The sequence below is a fragment of the Coptis chinensis genome, chromosome 6 (genome assembly GCF_015680905.1).
Source record: "Coptis chinensis isolate HL-2020 chromosome 6, ASM1568090v1, whole genome shotgun sequence".
Classification (NCBI taxonomy): domain Eukaryota; kingdom Viridiplantae; phylum Streptophyta; class Magnoliopsida; order Ranunculales; family Ranunculaceae; genus Coptis; species Coptis chinensis.
Window position 1 is genome coordinate 96,818,478 of NC_141461.1, and position 17,461 is coordinate 96,835,938.

Genomic DNA, 17,461 nt, shown 5'->3' on the forward strand with positions numbered 1-17,461 from the left:
AATTAGGCTTTGGTCAAAACAATAATCGCTATTAGGTTTTTGGTCTTGATCGGAAGTTAACCGAAGTCGACTAACTATGGGCTAGTCAATCTCCTATGATTTTCCTATCATCCATAATACCTCCACGCGGCCTTACACGCCGTACCATGAATAAACATAAATTAGTTTTGGTCTTTCCTCGAAAATATCTTCGCTTAGGTTTTGGTCCTTCAAAATATCTTCATTTAGGTTTTGGTCCTTCCGGCAGCGAAAGTTGATCGTGCTCTTTGCCCCGCCGGGTTCTTGGGGAAAGTCAATGAGTTTTTTAAGTTGTTGGTTACCATTTTTAGTAATAATTTCTAAATGCCGATGTGCAGGCATCATATAGACACAAAATCGTAGTAAGGGCTAACCTTGATGTATATGCATAACAACAAAGGAAGAGGCTTCCCTTTGGCCGTAGATGTGCCCATGATATTATGGTCAAAAGTCAATGGTGGATCTCCACAAGATTGAGACGATGCTACACTTAAAGTGATTAAAGGCTTATATAGTAAGTGGCTATCATTGTATAAACGATGGGCATTTAATGTCCGGGATAGTGGGATCTCTAGACATTGTATATTCCACATACCCATTGGAAAAAATCCCGCCATATAAAAGGAAGCCTTATGGGTTATTGAAAGCTAAGTACAAATTAAAGCTTAATTATAGTTATAGTTTCCCAGCTTGAACCCGGGCTAAGTTGAGAGTATCATTTAGGGTCATCCACCGAACATATGATTTGGGTATAAAAAGAGGTGAAAATCAAGATTGCCTCTAAGTTATTTATCAACAACAAATGCTAAAATGTCGCCAAAAATTGTCTTCTCATTCCGTTGTAGGGTGTGTGGTATCGAGAGCAAAATGAAGTGCAAATAAATAATTATTTTGGGTTCGATATTAAAAAATCATGTGTGATCATCATACATGTGTTTCATTAATTGTATAAATGCCTTAACTTATTTTCCACAATTTATATTTAAAGAATTTCACTGACTTAAAGATTCTACAAAATATAGTGGTAGTGTTTTCTTTCGAAATAAATCCTCGAGTATGTGCTTCACATCTATTACATCTGCCAAGTATAGTCTCCCCATTCTTTTCTTTCGAAATGTTGGAACTATCTTCCTTATGCTTAGAATTACATCGTGACCCAGTAGTCTTGGCATCAACTTTTACCGCAGTATGACTAAAACCTAAATGAAGATATTTTCATATGACCAAAAACTAATTTATGCAACTTTTTTACCGCAGAAAAGACCAAAACCTAAACGAAGATATTTTTAGAAGGACCAAAACTAATTTATGTTTATTTCATGACTCAATGTAAGGCACGGGAGGGGTATTATGGGTAATAGGAAAATTATAGGAGATTGACTAAGGCCGGTCAACTCACAAATGAGGACCAAAACTTAATAAACGCATCATTGTTGACCAAAGCCTAATTATGCTATTATTAGGAGGACCAAAACCTAAAACCCCTAATAAATATTCTAATGTATTTGAGTATTTGACACCAAGGTTATCGAAAAAAAAAAAAGTATTTGACACCAAGATTTGATGCTAAATACAAAGAGACCTTTGGCACCGGGATGGTTAACCAAGATTTATTTTAAAGTGGAGTTGAATTCAATGATTTTGACCGTGTTTCCATTTTAAAGTGAACCAAACTGAATTTTTCCTTTCCAAGAAAATAAATACTTTCTTTTCCCTCACTTTCCTTGAATCAAACACAGCCTAGGAGAAGAGGGTCTTCTCATTTTAAATCCTCAAAAATCTTCTCGAACAAGGTACGTCATCACATACTTAAACCTTAGAATAATGCCTTGTTACCTGATCAAGTTAATTACAATTACAGGTCTTCATTTGTTACGTTTAGTTTGTTTACAATAGGTTTTTACAATTAAATTACAAACCTAGTTGGGATTTTGTTTTTTAATCCAAATTATTGTTTATTTTGAGAATGAGGTGGAAATTAATTAATGCTGGTTTTATCTGTTTAATTGAGTGTGCATTAGAACTCACAGAGGCTATAAACGAGATGGAGGATCAGCAGGTTCCACCGCCACAACAGAAACAAGACATGACTGAATATGTCGCTGCATTAGAAGCTGCTCTTCTTCCTTGCTTGCCAGCTCGTGAGCTCCAAGCTATCGATCGTTCTCCTCATCCTACTCACCAAAGTAAGTGTATCTACTTTTACATAACATTGTCCTTATGGTTCAATTCATTGTAGCATACCGGATTTGAATGTGCTTCCGCTCTTTTTATGGCTACTTGGTTTTTAAAAAGATACTGTAAGAGTTCTAGAAACAATTCTAAGAAGAATAGGGTTTAACAAAGCATAAGGAATTACATGTAAAATGAATAAAATTTAATTACGTAAGCAAAACTGAAAGCCAAAACTTCCAATTTTAATGTGATATTACATAAATAAATAAAAACGGCAAGAGTCACACAATGAAGACCTGCAGGGCTATCTTGAACTTGAGCATGAAAACTTCGTATGTGCTGCTGTCCATGTGCGTTTGTACATTTGGATGTTTAGTGATATGCCTAGTGTTGCAAGCAATTACCGCGAATCTCGCGAATCCCTAACTTATCTCTTGGCCTAGTACCTATGTGATACATCCCTTAGGTTTACCTCAATATGGCTACAATACATACCGGTAGTCTTCAGATTTATCTCAGAACCCATGTATCCCCTAATATGGCACAACTTCCCACCTTCCCCCTAGTGTGTTCCTTAGCCTCGTCGCATATTGAAGTACTTCTTCTAGATTTAGGCTCTTGCTCATATGCACATATAGCATGCTAATTCTTGTTTAGTCTTCAATCCTTGGTGCTTGGCGTTTGGTTGATTTTGCATGTGGAAAAGTGGTCTGGGATGAAAAACCTTTCTTGGTGCACGCACAAAATTTTCATCCCTAGTGCAATCATTCGCCCAATCACATCTAGAAGTACTTCTTTTGAACCTAAATTGTCCACACATATGCCTTGCAAATATGTGCTCTAGGATGTAGAAGCTTTCTTTGTTCGCACTCAAAATATTGTTATCTGTGCCAAACACCATTTCATCACGATTGGTTGGTCAACTTAACCTGCGAATTGTCATCTTTCAAAGTATTAACATTACATAAAAAGTTGTCCAAACTATTATGGTATAAAATCAAAGCATGTTCATTGCTAACTTAGGCGGCTGTTTACTTAGTGAAGCAATATGTATTTACATTGATACAAAGTGTGCTCATGCAAGTTCCAAACTGAGTTATTAAGTAGATATAGCATGAAATGAGATTGGGGAAAATAATGAGAACCGATACAGTGTTTACCAACCCGCAGAAATTTAAAAATTAAATAGGGTATTCAGTTCTCTGCGAACCTAATGATTTAAACGACTATGCGGTCTTGTCTGATGATGATGGAAAATACATCATCGGATATCCCATGTTGAGTAGGATGTGGAGATATAAGAAGTCAATAGACAAAGTATAATATGTTCTCTGAACCGAATAGTATAATTCTAAAGGATTGTACGTCATAATAACCAACTCTTTGGGCTAATCCCTATTATGTAAGACTGAATTCCCAATATTCATGAATACTTTTCTTGAGAAACAGAACAGAAATTATTGTTAAGGAACTTGTTTGACAGACCATGGCCAATCGTGTTGGTAAAAAAATATTGGGAGGCAAACCAGTCTGTTTTATCCAATCTATTTGTGCCTCTGTCAATGTTACTTTTCTATAAACATGGAGTTGATCATAAAAGAAAATATGAAAATAAAAGTATAATTAACACAACGTAGACGAGTATGATGTTCCTCTATTCTCAAAGATGCAATTGATACTCCTTGAAAAACTTTTACCTCTAGGGCAAGAGTCCCAACCCGAGTACTTAGTTCTTAACTTAACTATCTCCCCCCCCCCCCAGAAAAAAAGTGTGTTTCCTCTCCATCATTTAGTGTATCTGTCTTTTTTGTTCATCATAATATGCCTCTGCCTTTACAGTAAGAGAAAGATGTATTGCTAGGTATAGTGATCTTTTTGCTTCCAGTTGATGTAGAAAGGCACTAAGAGAATTCATGGAAGCTGCTAAAAAGCTTCAACTGTATTTTATTGGTTTGCAACAAGAAGAGAATCCAAGCGAGGTCGAGACACTCCGAAGGTAATCCAAGTCAAATGAATGCAATCGTTTTGTAGGAAGCAGCAACAGTTTTCCTGGTTGTGTAGGCAGCAGCAACATTTTTCTGGTTGGACCATCCTTTTCTCTTACAGAGTACCTTTAAGACGTTTTTATTGTATTTTCTTAGGAGATCTCAGCTATGGAAGAAGAGTTGAAGACTAAGAGTGAGCTGATCAAGAGGCATGAAAAATTAATTCAAGGTTGGAGAACGGAGTTGAAAGAACAGCTGGGTAAACACGTTACGGAGTTGGAGAGGGTTTAAAGTTGTCTTTGGTTAAACAAATCAAAATTTCTCGAAAATGAGAAAGACGAGGAGAAAACAAGCAGCAAAAAGAACAGAATAACCCAACTACTCCTTGTAAGGAAAATGAGTATTGCTTTCTACAACCCATCTACAGAAGAACAGAGATACCCTTTTTCAAAATGAGTATTGCTTTCCATGACTTCCTTACTGTTGAAAGAATGTGGATATCAGTTCCTTGTTCTCTCGGGCTCTCTCTACAATCTACTCATAATTTCACTTCTTTATTTTGTCTTTACGAAATTGCGGATGATATTCCAGGAACCTTAATTTGTTCAGTTTTCTAGCTTTACCCCCAAAAATTGTAGCAGCCATTGTAAGATACGCAATGAAGAGGAAGTTGATTTGTAGTGCTTCTTACGTGGTTCTTTTCTTTTTCTTTTCCTTCATTCAAAATTGTGCACTGCTTAGGTGATTGCTATAGTAACTTGTTTGGGGTTCTTCTTTCTCGTTGCCATGCATTGGAGTTGTTTTTAGCTCAAAAGAAATCTCCGAAACAAAAATGACCCATGCAAGCGTATCGTCCTGTACCACCACAACATCTCGTTTAATGGTACTGATGCTGCCAATGCAACATTTCAGTTCAGTGGCGGTGACAAATGCAATATGCAACTAGTCAAGGATTCTCCATTCCCGCCCCGTATGGGTACCGGGTCCCCATACCATCCCCATTCCCCATTAATCAATTTTGAAAAAAAAAAAAAATCATGCATGACTTGTACTCATTATACTCACCTAACTAACTAATTGTACTAAAAAAATGTTAGACATTTAATAAAAACTATTAAGTTTTTACATTAGTCTATGTAGTAAATTAAATTTGCAATTACAAAACCTATATTCTAGCTCAATAATATTTAAGTCTAAGTATCTAACCAATAATTAATATCTTTCATATAGTATAAAGTGGCTTTGGTCTAGTGGTTTGAGAGTTATTTTTCCATAAGAGGGTTCTTGTGTTTGACTTGAATACAAGTGAAAATAAATAATAAAAATAAATAAATAAATAATTGGGTTGGGTCAGGGACCCCATTTTCCATCCCTGCTCCATCGTTGCTTGAGACTAGTCGGGAATTCTCCATACCCGCCCCCATACCCATTTAGTGCCCCTCATACCCACCCCATTAGGGTCGGATCCTCATGAAACCCCGTACCCATGGGTAATATCTACTATCTATATACTAAAGCAGAGACCTTTAAAGAAAGATTTTCTCTCTCCTATGTGGCACTCTAATATGAGAGTTAGCTTTTTTTTCTATCTTATGTGGCACTCTAATATGAAAGATCTTTGAAGAGTTTGAGTGTATTTCTAATTCTTATATTTGGAGAGTTTGAGTGTATTTCCAATTCTTATATATTTGATCAAATAAATAAAAATTACTAAAAAAATAGGTGATTTGTAGAAATATGAATCAAACACTTTTAGTGTTCCAATTCTTATATATTTGATCAAATAAAAAAAATTGCTAAAAAATAGGTGATTAGTAAAAACTAATTTATATTTGATCAAATAAAAAAAAAAATGCTAAAAAATAGGTGATTTGTATAAACTAATTTCCTATTACAAATCATACAATTTTAGTATCTATGATAAAACACCGACTTATTTCGAATATATCCTTAACATGGCTTCAAAATATAGTTAAAAATAATTATACAAAATATATAATAGAAAATGAAAAAAAAATAATGGCAAAGCAATAATGACAAATATTTTAAAATATATATAATATTGAATGAAATTAACGACAAAAAACAATTAATGGGGAACTGGATGCAAATGCATCGAACTAACCTCAAATAATATTTAACGGAAATTCCGAACTAATGCAAATGCAAGCATTAAACTAATCTTAAAAAGTAATTAATAGAAAATCTCAAAATCAGAATATGGATACAACTGCATTAAACTAATCTCAAAGAATAATTAATGAAAAATCAAAACTTGGATACAAATACATCAAAAAATAAAAATAATTGTCGGAAAATCAAACCTGATGCAAATGCATTGAGCTAACCCTCAAAGATTAAATTAACGGGAAATCGAAAACTGGATGCAACTGTATTGAACTAACCTCAAAGAAAAATTAATTATAAATTGGGAACATAATGCAAATGCGTGGAACTAATCTTAAAAAATAATTAACGGAAAATCGAAAACTAGATGCAACTGCATTGAACTAATCTCAAAAAATATACTGGATGCAAAACCTCAAGAAATAATTAACGGGAAATCGGAAACTAGATGCAAATTCATTGAACTAACCTCAAACAATAATTAATGGAAAATCAGAAACTAGATGCAAATGCAACTTTATCAAATAATAAACACGAGAAATCGAAAACTTGATGCAAATGCAACTTTATCAAATAATAAACACGATAAATCGAAAACTTGATGCAAATACATCAAACTAATCTCACATAATAATTAACGGAAAATCAGAAACTGGATGCAAATGCATTGAACTGACCTCAAAAAACAATTAATAGAAAATTGGGAATTTGATGCAAATGTATTGAACTAACCGAAAAGAATAATTAATGATCAATCAGAAACTGGATGCAACTGCATTGAACTCATCTCAAAAATAAATAATGGGAATTGGAAATTGGATGCAAATGCATTGAACTAACCTCAAAATATAAATAACTTAAAAATTAGAAACTAGATGCAAATGCATTAAACTAACCTCAAAACATAGTTGGGTTATATGTTGTGGGAATGTCTCGATAAGTATAGTTTTGCATTTAAAATGATGTTTATCTTATCTCTTTCCGTATGATTGGGAACTCCTTGCTATTCAAGTAGCTTCAATATATATGAACTTCGCCTTATTAGGCAATCTCACAAAAATTCAATCAAATTTCTATTATTAAACAAAAAAATGAAGTTGAAGAATTTTATCAAAGGTGAGTTATTTTTTTTTTAATGGAGAGTGAGGTTTTCACGTTATAAGAAATTTGGTTGAGTGATCAATATAATATTAATATATAATAGTTATGCATATTTGCAAATATTTTTTTGAATAATTAATATAACAACACCCATTCATAGATAATCTTTGAAGATTCCACATAGTGAGTCATGCATAATTTAAAGAATAATTAACGAGAAATCGGAAACTAGATAATCTTCGATGATCCCACATAGTAAATTAAATATAATTTACTTTTTATGTTATATTTTCAATGACACTACAGATGGATCAGTAGAAGTTGGTATTACACACCACATTGGATAATTATATGGAAATTGGAAACTGGATTCAAATACATAATTGAGCTCAAGGAGTAATTAATGGGAAATCATAACCTTTATGCAAATTGCATTAAACTAATGACAAAAGAGTAACTAACGGATAATTAGAAATTGAATGCAAATCCTTGAAAAATATTTATTGGAAAATCGAAATGGTATGCAAATACATCAAACAAACCTCAAATAATAATTAATGCAAAACCGAAAACTGAATGCTAATGCATTGAACTTATCTCAAAAAATAATTAACATAAAATCAAAAACCGAATGCAACTGCATTGAACTAACCTCATAAAATAATTGGTGGGAAATTGAAAACTAAATGCAAATGCATTGAAATAACCTCAAAGAATAGCTAACGGAAAATCAAAAACTATATATAATTATATCGAACTAACCTCAAAGCATAAATAATGAGAAACTAGATGCAGATGTATTTAACTAACCTTAAAGAGTTATTAACAGGAAATCGGAAACTGGATCCAAATGCAATGAACTAATCTCAAAGACTAATTAATGAAACATTAAAAAATGGATAAAACTGCACTGAACTAACCTAAATGAATAATTAACGGAAAATTATAAATTTGATGTAACTGCATTGAACTAACCTCAAAAAATAATTAACCGGAAATCAGAAACTTGATGCAAATGCATTGAACTAACATCAAAGAACAATTAACATAAAATCTAAAATTATATGCAACTGCATTGAACTAACCTCAAATAATAATTAACGGAAAACTAAAAACTGGATGCAACTGCATTAAACTAAAATCAGATATTAACTAACGGGAAATCAAAAATTGGATGCAAATGCATTGAAATAACATAAAAAAATGGTTAACTAGAAATCGGAAGTCGGATGTAACTGCATCGCACTGACCTCAAGGCATAAATATTAACTTTTTTAGCCTTCTCATATGAGTAATTACAAGTAATTACGAACCCAAAACGAAAGTGAGTTTATAAAAATAGACTCTTACATGTATGCAAACTGTATAGAAATTGTAAACTATCGAACTAACTTAGAAAAACAATTAATGGAAAATCAAACCTGGATGCAAATATATTGAACTAACCTCAAAAGAGTAATTAACTTTAGATTTGAACCCGGATGCAAATGCAATGAACTAATCTCAAAAGACTAATTAACTAAAACATCAAAAATGGATGCAACCGTCTTGAATTAACTTTAATGAATAACTAACGGGAAATCATAAAGTGGATGTAATTGCAACCGTACTAACCTCAAATAATAATTAACGGAAAAAATCGAAAACTTGATGCAAATGCATTGTACTAACTTCAAAGAATAATTAATGAGAAATTAGAAACGGGATGCAACATACTATATTAAACTAACCTCAAAGAATAATTAATGAAAAATCATAAACTTGGTGCAAATGCATTGAACTAATAACCCTAAAACATATTTGTATTTTATGTAGGGGGAATAAATGTCTCAACAAATATAGTTTTGCATTTTAAGTATTGTTTATTATAATTCTTTTTTGATTGGGACTACCTTGCTATTCAAGTATCTTCAATATTATCTTCGCCGCATTGGACATTCTCACAAAACTTCAATTATTAAACCTAACAATAAAAAAAAAAGTCGATTAGTTTTATCAAGATTTGGTGCTTCCTTTTTATAGAGAGTGGTGCAAGAAATTTAAATGAGTAATTAATATAATTTTCATATCTCATATCTCAATTTGATCAAATAAAAAAAAATTGTTAAAAAATAGGTGATTTGTAAAAACTAATTTATATCTGATCAAATTAAAAAAAAATAAAAAATAGGTGATTTGTATAAACTAATTCCCTATTATAAATCATACAATTTTAGTATCTATGATAAAACACCGACTTATTTAGAATATATCCTTAACATGGCTTCAAAACATAGTTAAAAACAATTATACAAAATATATAATAGAAAATAAAAAAAAAAACGGCAAAACAATAATGACAAATATTTTAAAATATATATAATATTGAATGAAACTAACGACAAAAAACAATTAATGGGGAACGGAAAACTGGATGCAAATGCATCGAACTAACCTCAAATAATATTTAACGGAAAATCGGAAACTTGATGCAAAATCAAGCATTAAACTAATCTTAAAAAGTAATTAATAAAAAATCAGAATATAGATACAACTGCATTTGCACCAAGTTTATGATTTTCAATCGACAAATATAGTTTTGCATTTTAAGTAGTGTTTATTATAATTATTTTTATTGTGATTGGGAATACCTTGCTATTCAAGTATCTTCAATATTATCTTCGGCATTGGGCATTCTCACAAAACTTCAATTATTAAACCTAACAATAAAAAAAAAGTCGATTAGTTTTATCAATATTTGGTGCTTCCTTTTTATAGAGAGTGGTGCAAGAAATTTAAATGAGTAATTAATATAATTTTCATATCTCATAACTATGCATAGTTGCTAATATTTTTAGAATAATTTAATATAACGCACACGTTAAGTAGGACACGCTCATATGATAAATCTTTTCAAGTGGGAGTAGTGTATTATTTGAGAATATGGAAATAATCAATCTGTTTTAGTGATTTGTACACATTAGTACGTAAGTTTTAAGCGATGATGATTTACCGCTAAATCACCATAAATCTAATAAAACTATTATACAAGCTAGATCGAGTTTAAAATAATTTTATTTGAAAATTACAGATTAATATTCTAAACCACAAAGTGAATAGACTATCTCAATTTGATCCATTAGTTTCCAAGTACTTATGCACCATAATCGTTGCTCATTAACTTATTTCGGTTTATTTTCAATAAAAATATATTCGATTCAAAATTTGCCGCTAAATCACCATAAATCTAAGAAAACTATTATACAAGCTAGATCGAAGTTTAATATAATTCTATTTGAAAATTATAGATTAATATCCTAAACCACAAAGTAAATATAGGCTATCTCAATTTGATCCCTTAGTTTCCAAAGATTTATGCACCATAATCACCGCTCATTAACGTATTTCGGTTTATTTTTTAATAAAAATATATTCGATTCGAAAATTTGCCGCTAAATCACCATAAATATAATAAAACTATTATACAAGATAGATCGAGTTTAAGATGATTCTATTTGAAATTACGGATTAATATCCTAAACCACAAAAGTGATGAAGCTATCTCAATTTGATCTCTTAATTAGTTTCCAAAGACTTATTATACACCATAATCGTTGGTCATTAATGTATTTGGTTTATTTTCAATAAAAATATATTCGATTCGAAAATGTGTGTGAGACATTTTGTAAAAGCATTTTCAGCCCACAAAATATTTAATAGATCCCGGGCGTATGTCCGGGTCCAAAATCTAGTTTACATCCCTAAAAACGAGTGCATGCTAATAATTGGCATTTGGTATTACCTTTACCTTTGCGTGTTCAATATATGTCAAATTGTCAATGCTTCTGAGATCTCACTATCTCAGACTACTTTCAGTCCACCACAATCAGCCCAACTCGACCAATGGCCCCATGTCCGAAATTACGATCAAACAATTATCCAATACCCATCGTTAGATGAGTTAACACGTGTTACCGTTTCATACAACATGGGACCACATAGACTGCTGCTTCTTGCATTTAAAAAAATTTGCTGTTGGATTTCAAAATTTATTGTAAGAAGGCTCCGCTTGGTAGCTTGGAATGAGAAGTAAATTTGTAAATTTCTGTTTTGGAAACTTTTCTTTTGGAAAATTTTGCAAAACAAAATGTTCCACAAATTAAGAAGTGATTGGTGTAGTGGGAAAATATCGTGCTTCTTGGCATTTTATCTGATATTTTCAGAGCTTGAGATATCAACATAAGGGTCGATATCTCGGGATATTCTCTATATTTCAAATATTTGCAGGTAATAAACGGGAAAAGAAAAGAAATAAAATGGACACGTGTTGATCAATGACGGGAGATGGTGACACTATATAAAGAGAAGATCAAGAAGGAAACAAAATCTGAAATTCATGAACCACTTTTATTTTCTAAAAATATTAGAGTGAGTATCGAGAGCTAATTCATGAGTGTGTAACTGCTTCTTTACTCAATAAAATCATTCAATTCCAAAATCAATCTTCTTTGATCATTCAAATTATATTTCCATCATTCATCTTCAATCACAAGTATTAATTCGAGTGATCTTAGAACAATTAACAAAAATTGTTCTAAAACATCACATTGGCGCCGTTTATGCATCGAGAACAAGAAAATCTTAAATTTTCTTCTTATTCGATTTCGAATCTGTTGTTTTCTAAGTTTGGGTGAAAGAAGAGCGATTAGTGGATTGGAAATTGGATCACAATGGCTCTAAAGAAAAGAACAAACAACAAGTGAGTGGATAATGATAATCAATCACAGACAAAGAATACAAAAGCTTCAACAAGTAAGCGGTATCAAGAAGAAAACAATGAAACAGAAGTTTCACTTCAAAAAGTGTCGAAGAGGTTGAGGGAGGTTGAAAAACAAAATGCACTATTAATTAAAGAGAATCAAGAGATGAAGAATGCAAGTCCAAATTAGGTTTTAAAAGATCATAATGTTGGAAAGGAGGATGCGTGCATAAGCTTCGGGAGATAGACCATTCTGTAACTTCCATAAAGTCAAGAATCACGAGACAAACAAGTGTACGCAGTTGATTAGAGAGGTGAACAGATTAATGAGGGATGGAAAGCTTAAGGAGTTCAGAGCCGATGCTAGGCTTGAAATAACAGCTATGGTGAATGATAAGCCCCTAGGGGTAATCAACATGATATACAAAGGGGTCATCCCACAGAAAAAAATTATAAGAGACAAGATTCGGAAGGTCTCAACAGTCAAGGAAGTACTAGAAGTAAATGTCGAACCGATACCAGTGAACCCTACCCTAGTATCGGCAAGCATATCGAGAGCAATTATGTTTGTCCCTGATAATCTATCCAAGGTAATGTTTTCTCATGATAACGCTTTGTTAATTACTTTGAGGATATCATGATATGATGTACAAAGGGTGTTGGTTGACTGTGGAAGCTCGGTGAACATTCTTTTTTGGAAAGCTTTCACGGGTATCGAATTTGATAAGTCACATCTGAAATAACCACAATTTTATCTATTTGATTTCAATGGAAGCTCCACTAGGCCAGCTGGAGAAATTAAATTACTAGTGAGAGCTGGTCCGCAGACGATTATGACTAAATTTATAGTTATTAAGCATCATTCAGATCATAATGTCATTTTGGAAAGAAAGTGGATAATGCTATGAGAGCAGTTCCAAATACTTTCTACCAAGTTATTATATTTTTGAATGCTCATGGATTACATGAAAGAAGAGGTGATCAGTCATAATCCAAAAAATATAACTTTGTTACTGTCAAAGGTATGATGAGAGAGAAGCAAGTAAATACTGGGGGCGTCTCAGAGAGCACTAAATAGCAATTAACAATCTTCATCTCTAAAAGCCGATACAAGTAAACATCGAGAGGATTTTAGATTCACCTCAGAGATGAAGACAAGAAATAGAAATGGTTCCAAGCAAAGCAATTGAAAAAGTACAAAAAGTGAATATCGGATAGGACAATGAAAGTTGCTACACTTTCATTGGCACAGAGATGAATTCAAAGATCAAGCAAGATTTGATAGAGTTCACGATGACAAATAAAGATGTGTTTGCTTGGTCGATGGCCAATCTTCCTAGTATCGATTCTCTTATATGCCGATATATGAAAATGCGATGCAAGAAGAGATTTAGAAAATGATGATGCAAGAAGAGATTTAGAAAATGATGAAGAATGGGACCATTAGGCAATAATTCAGAATGGGTAGCAAATATTATTGTTGTCCCAAAAAAGAATGGAAAACTTTGAGTTTGCGTAATGTCAATAAGCAATATCCCAAGGACTACTATCCGATGGCAAAAATTGATGAATTAGTCGATCAAATAGAGTTCAAGTTGTTGAGCTTTTGGAGTAGACCAACTAAAAACAGTTTGTAGAAAGAGGTCTTTATTAGTGCCCTAATGAATTTGAATTTATAATTATAGCCTAATCTAAAACTTATAAATGCCCTAATAAATTTGAGTTTGTTTGCATGTTTTTATAAAATATGTCCCTCGAACACCTCTAAAAGAAATAAGGAAAAAAAATTGCTAAAAATAAATGATAAGCAATGTTTTCATGATTCCAGTTTAGAAAGTATTGAAAAGAAAATAGCCATTTTGTATCTTCTCATCCAATTCATTATAAAAAATCAATGTAACAAATATCAATTCAATCCTCATACATCCTTATCAGACAGTTATAAAAAGTCAAATTGAAAAAGACTATTAAGTAAACCACTTAGAGACCCGTTTTTGACAAGTTCACTCTTCAATTCAATCGAAGTATCAAACACGTCCAAGTTCCAAAAGCAATGGGTACTCTTATCAAATAAAGTAATTACTGATTATGGGAAAAAAAAATTCAAAACACATTAAACAGATAAACGAAAACAAACAGCAACTATGTACCAAGCAAATTGTCTTAAAATATCAAATGCAACAACCGAGACTTAAACAATTCAAAATGATTTATGACAAATTTCTTAGAATTTAAAAAACCTACACCAACAACCCTCAAGACTATGATGTAATAGATATCTATTACATCTTTATCTCAACAGCAAACACCTTACCACGCTCCACAAACCTGATCTATTTAATTTTTTTCTTTGGCCTCAACTGCAAATCAAATAAAGAAAAGATTGTAAATAGGGCAATCCACAAACAAGTAACAAGATAGGCTATATAGATCTGTAGCAATAAAAGTACCTGGTTGCTGTGCCCACACTTCTTTTTCCTGCAGTTCACTGCACGGGGATGAAGACGCGCATAACATCTGCCAAAAAACAATACATCGCTGTGTAAGAGAACTCATAACAGATTTTTTGCAGGCGAAAACAGAACAGGCATGGTCTGAAAATGTAAAAAAATAAAAGTGAGGAAGGTAGGTTTCCATTCGTTTTCAAGTGGTCAAAAACAGACTCCAAATTATTTACAGGTAATCTATCAGTGCAGTAAACTATGCGTAGCAAACAATACCCAAACCAAAATTGAGATTAATACTTAGTTACATACTGTTTCTAGAATATGGATGTACACAATTATGAATTTCAACCATCTAAAACTTGCTCAGACAGAACAAATTCTTCTCCCTGATCACAAAGGTCTCAACGAGCTGAGATAGGTTGTAACTCCTAATATAAAGGTAAATTACTCTATGTTTTAGCATTGTCTTAAATGTGGCAAGCTATAACAGCTTCGTTGAAAAATGCAGGTAAATTTATTCATTTTAATGGATTTCAACCACCAAAAATTTGCTCAGACATGGTACGAAATCTTCTCCCTGACCACAAAGGCCTCAACGAGCTGGGATTAGTATTTGTCATCATTGCGAAGATAACCAAGTATTTTTCATAGGACACTTGTGGGTGTAGTTACATGTGAGTTCCATAGAGCATCAAAACCACATTAAAAGAGACTACAACTGTATCAAAGACTAGGATCTCTTAATCAAAACACATCGTCTCCTCTCCTTACAAAAGAATGCCAAATTTGTTTTTCTACCCAACGAATTCATTTTAGCTGTTGCAAAATACATTTTTGCATTTTGGTCAACGGTTTAGAGTAGGATGATTCAACATTTTAACCAAATGCTGCCACAACATAAACTCCGGATGTCACAAAATGTCCAATCAGCCTTGAAGTTAATCCCAACAGATTCAAATAGGCTAATAGCACCTCAACAACAGAGCCACTTGGAGGCAATCAAAGTTGGGCATCCCAATACTCACAAAAGAAGCCTAGCAAAATTATAGACACCACTATCACTATCAGATCCTAACCTTAATACTCAACAAAGACATTTTGTAGGTGATGTCCACCTATCAAGAAACCAAACGTAGTCTCCTTCATGGTGCACATATACCAAATTCATATAGGTGCGCTTACTGACCAGTCACATATATAGAACCAATAAAGCCCTTATGTAATTGGCTAATTAGTCACCAAAAAAGAACCTAAATTTGGTTCAGATCTGGATGTAAAACACAACTAATCTCATTAGCATAGACTTCAATATCATTTTCAAGCACATCATAACTTCACTACAATTAAGCACACTTGTACAAAAACATTTTCCTTTCCTTAGTTATAAATGAATGGGACTAGACCATTCATCTGAAGAAACACACTTGCAAATCCAAAACATATAACTCTGTTTAAATTTCTCTAGGACTTCTAAAATTACTAACAATTGCATTGATAATATAAATGCAATTAAACCCAACTAGTATGATTGATTATCATAAGAGCAAGAAACCATTCTTATATATAACTGATTTACATATATAACATTTTAACAAAAAAAAAAACATAACCTATATTCTACCCAAACTCACGTACATAAAAAAAATATAAAAAATAAAATGGTAAAAGAAAATCATACTTGCGGCAGATCATTTTGTCTTGATTATACTTCCTAGCCAAAGCCATCAAAGACGGTTCAATAATTCCACCACGAAGCCTCAAAACAAGATGCAGTGTCGACTCTACACCAAACCAATCATAATTAATCAACACTTGATTACTCAATTAATAAAAAAACAAATCTTTATTCAACAAACCTTTCTGAATGTTGTAGTCAGCAAGAGTCCTTCCATCTTCCAACTGCTTCCCAGCAAATATCAATCTTTGCTGATCCGGAGGAATACCTACACAAATAACAACAACAAAAACAAATCAGAAATGAAAAAAAAAAAGGTTTAGGGTTTAACGAGAGAGAGTTTTAAAGGAAAGATATAAACCCTCTTTGTCTTGAATCTTGGCTTTGACATTGTCAATGGTATCACTTGATTCAACTTCAAGGGTTATTGTTTTCCCTGTTAGGGTTTTCACGAAGATCTGCATCTTTTCTGCTGCTGCTGCTCACTTTTTTTTTCTGTCTTCTGTTTTTGCATTTGATAATGAGATTTTATAGTGGTTTTTGGATTAGGGTTTTGGATGTTCATGGATATGGGCTTACACGACATTCAAAAAAAAGCCTGGTCCATTTACTATGTCAATCGAGCCCATAGTTTAAAACGTATCTCGAGATAGGGATGTCCAAACGGGTACCCGACTCTGCCCGAACCTGACTTTTTGGGTTTTGAACGGGTATCGGGTTATCTGAACCCGGATCGGTTTTCAGCGGGTCGGATTCGGAGTTGGGTATTTTGTTGAGAACTGTGATCAAACCCTACCCTAACCCTATATTTCGAATACCCATCGGGTTCGGGTTCGGATATGATAAAGCCCGATATAAATGAAAAAAAAATACAATAAAAAACTTTATTTGAAATATATATCTACATTTTATTCTTTATTCGGTTATCCACCAATCCTTCAAACAAAATAAAACTTGTAATGAACTTGGAAGTAATTATCACTTATATTCGGACATAATTATTTGATATGATTTAAAAAAAAAATAAACTTCGAATTTAACTATGTAATAAGATCAATCATAATTAACTATAAAAAAATCGAAATCACAACATAAAATATTTCATAATCCAATATATTAAATAACTCATTATTATAAACATGAATAAGATCATAATCAAAATACTTATCTAACTCATTCTTTTATATGAGATTAG

At 32.5% G+C, this 17,461-nt stretch overlaps 1 protein-coding gene, 1 long non-coding RNA gene and 1 other non-coding gene across 4 annotated transcripts; 1 reads left to right on the top strand and 2 right to left on the bottom strand.

The window, feature by feature from the left end:
* Positions 1-1,817: 1,817 nt before the first annotated feature.
* Positions 1,818-4,865, top strand: LOC147495839 (uncharacterized). The gene is made up of 3 exons (XR_015197773.1): positions 1,818-2,204; positions 4,079-4,189; positions 4,335-4,865. It is a non-coding gene; the product is annotated as an uncharacterized LOC147495839 (long non-coding RNA).
* A 9,424-nt stretch (positions 4,866-14,289) lies between these two features.
* On the bottom strand, positions 14,290-16,786 carry LOC147495840 (ubiquitin-ribosomal protein eL40 fusion protein). 2 transcript variants are annotated; one of them, XM_086564568.1, is made up of 5 exons: positions 16,628-16,786; positions 16,448-16,534; positions 16,270-16,372; positions 14,595-14,661; positions 14,290-14,504 (listed from the first exon to the last, which is right to left on the bottom strand). In XM_086564568.1, exons 1-5 carry the CDS (start codon positions 16,728-16,730, stop codon positions 14,478-14,480), a joined length of 387 nt encoding a protein of 128 aa, XP_086420694.1. In that variant the 5' UTR covers positions 16,731-16,786; the 3' UTR covers positions 14,290-14,477. The 2 variants fall into 2 exon arrangements, with proteins under 2 accessions (XP_086420694.1, XP_086420693.1); XM_086564567.1 differs by having other exon boundaries at positions 14,595-14,738.
* LOC147495841 (small nucleolar RNA snoR69Y) lies at positions 15,137-15,224 on the bottom strand. The gene has a single exon (XR_015200545.1). It is a non-coding gene; the product is annotated as a small nucleolar RNA snoR69Y (small nucleolar RNA).
* Positions 16,787-17,461: the final 675 nt, after the last annotated feature.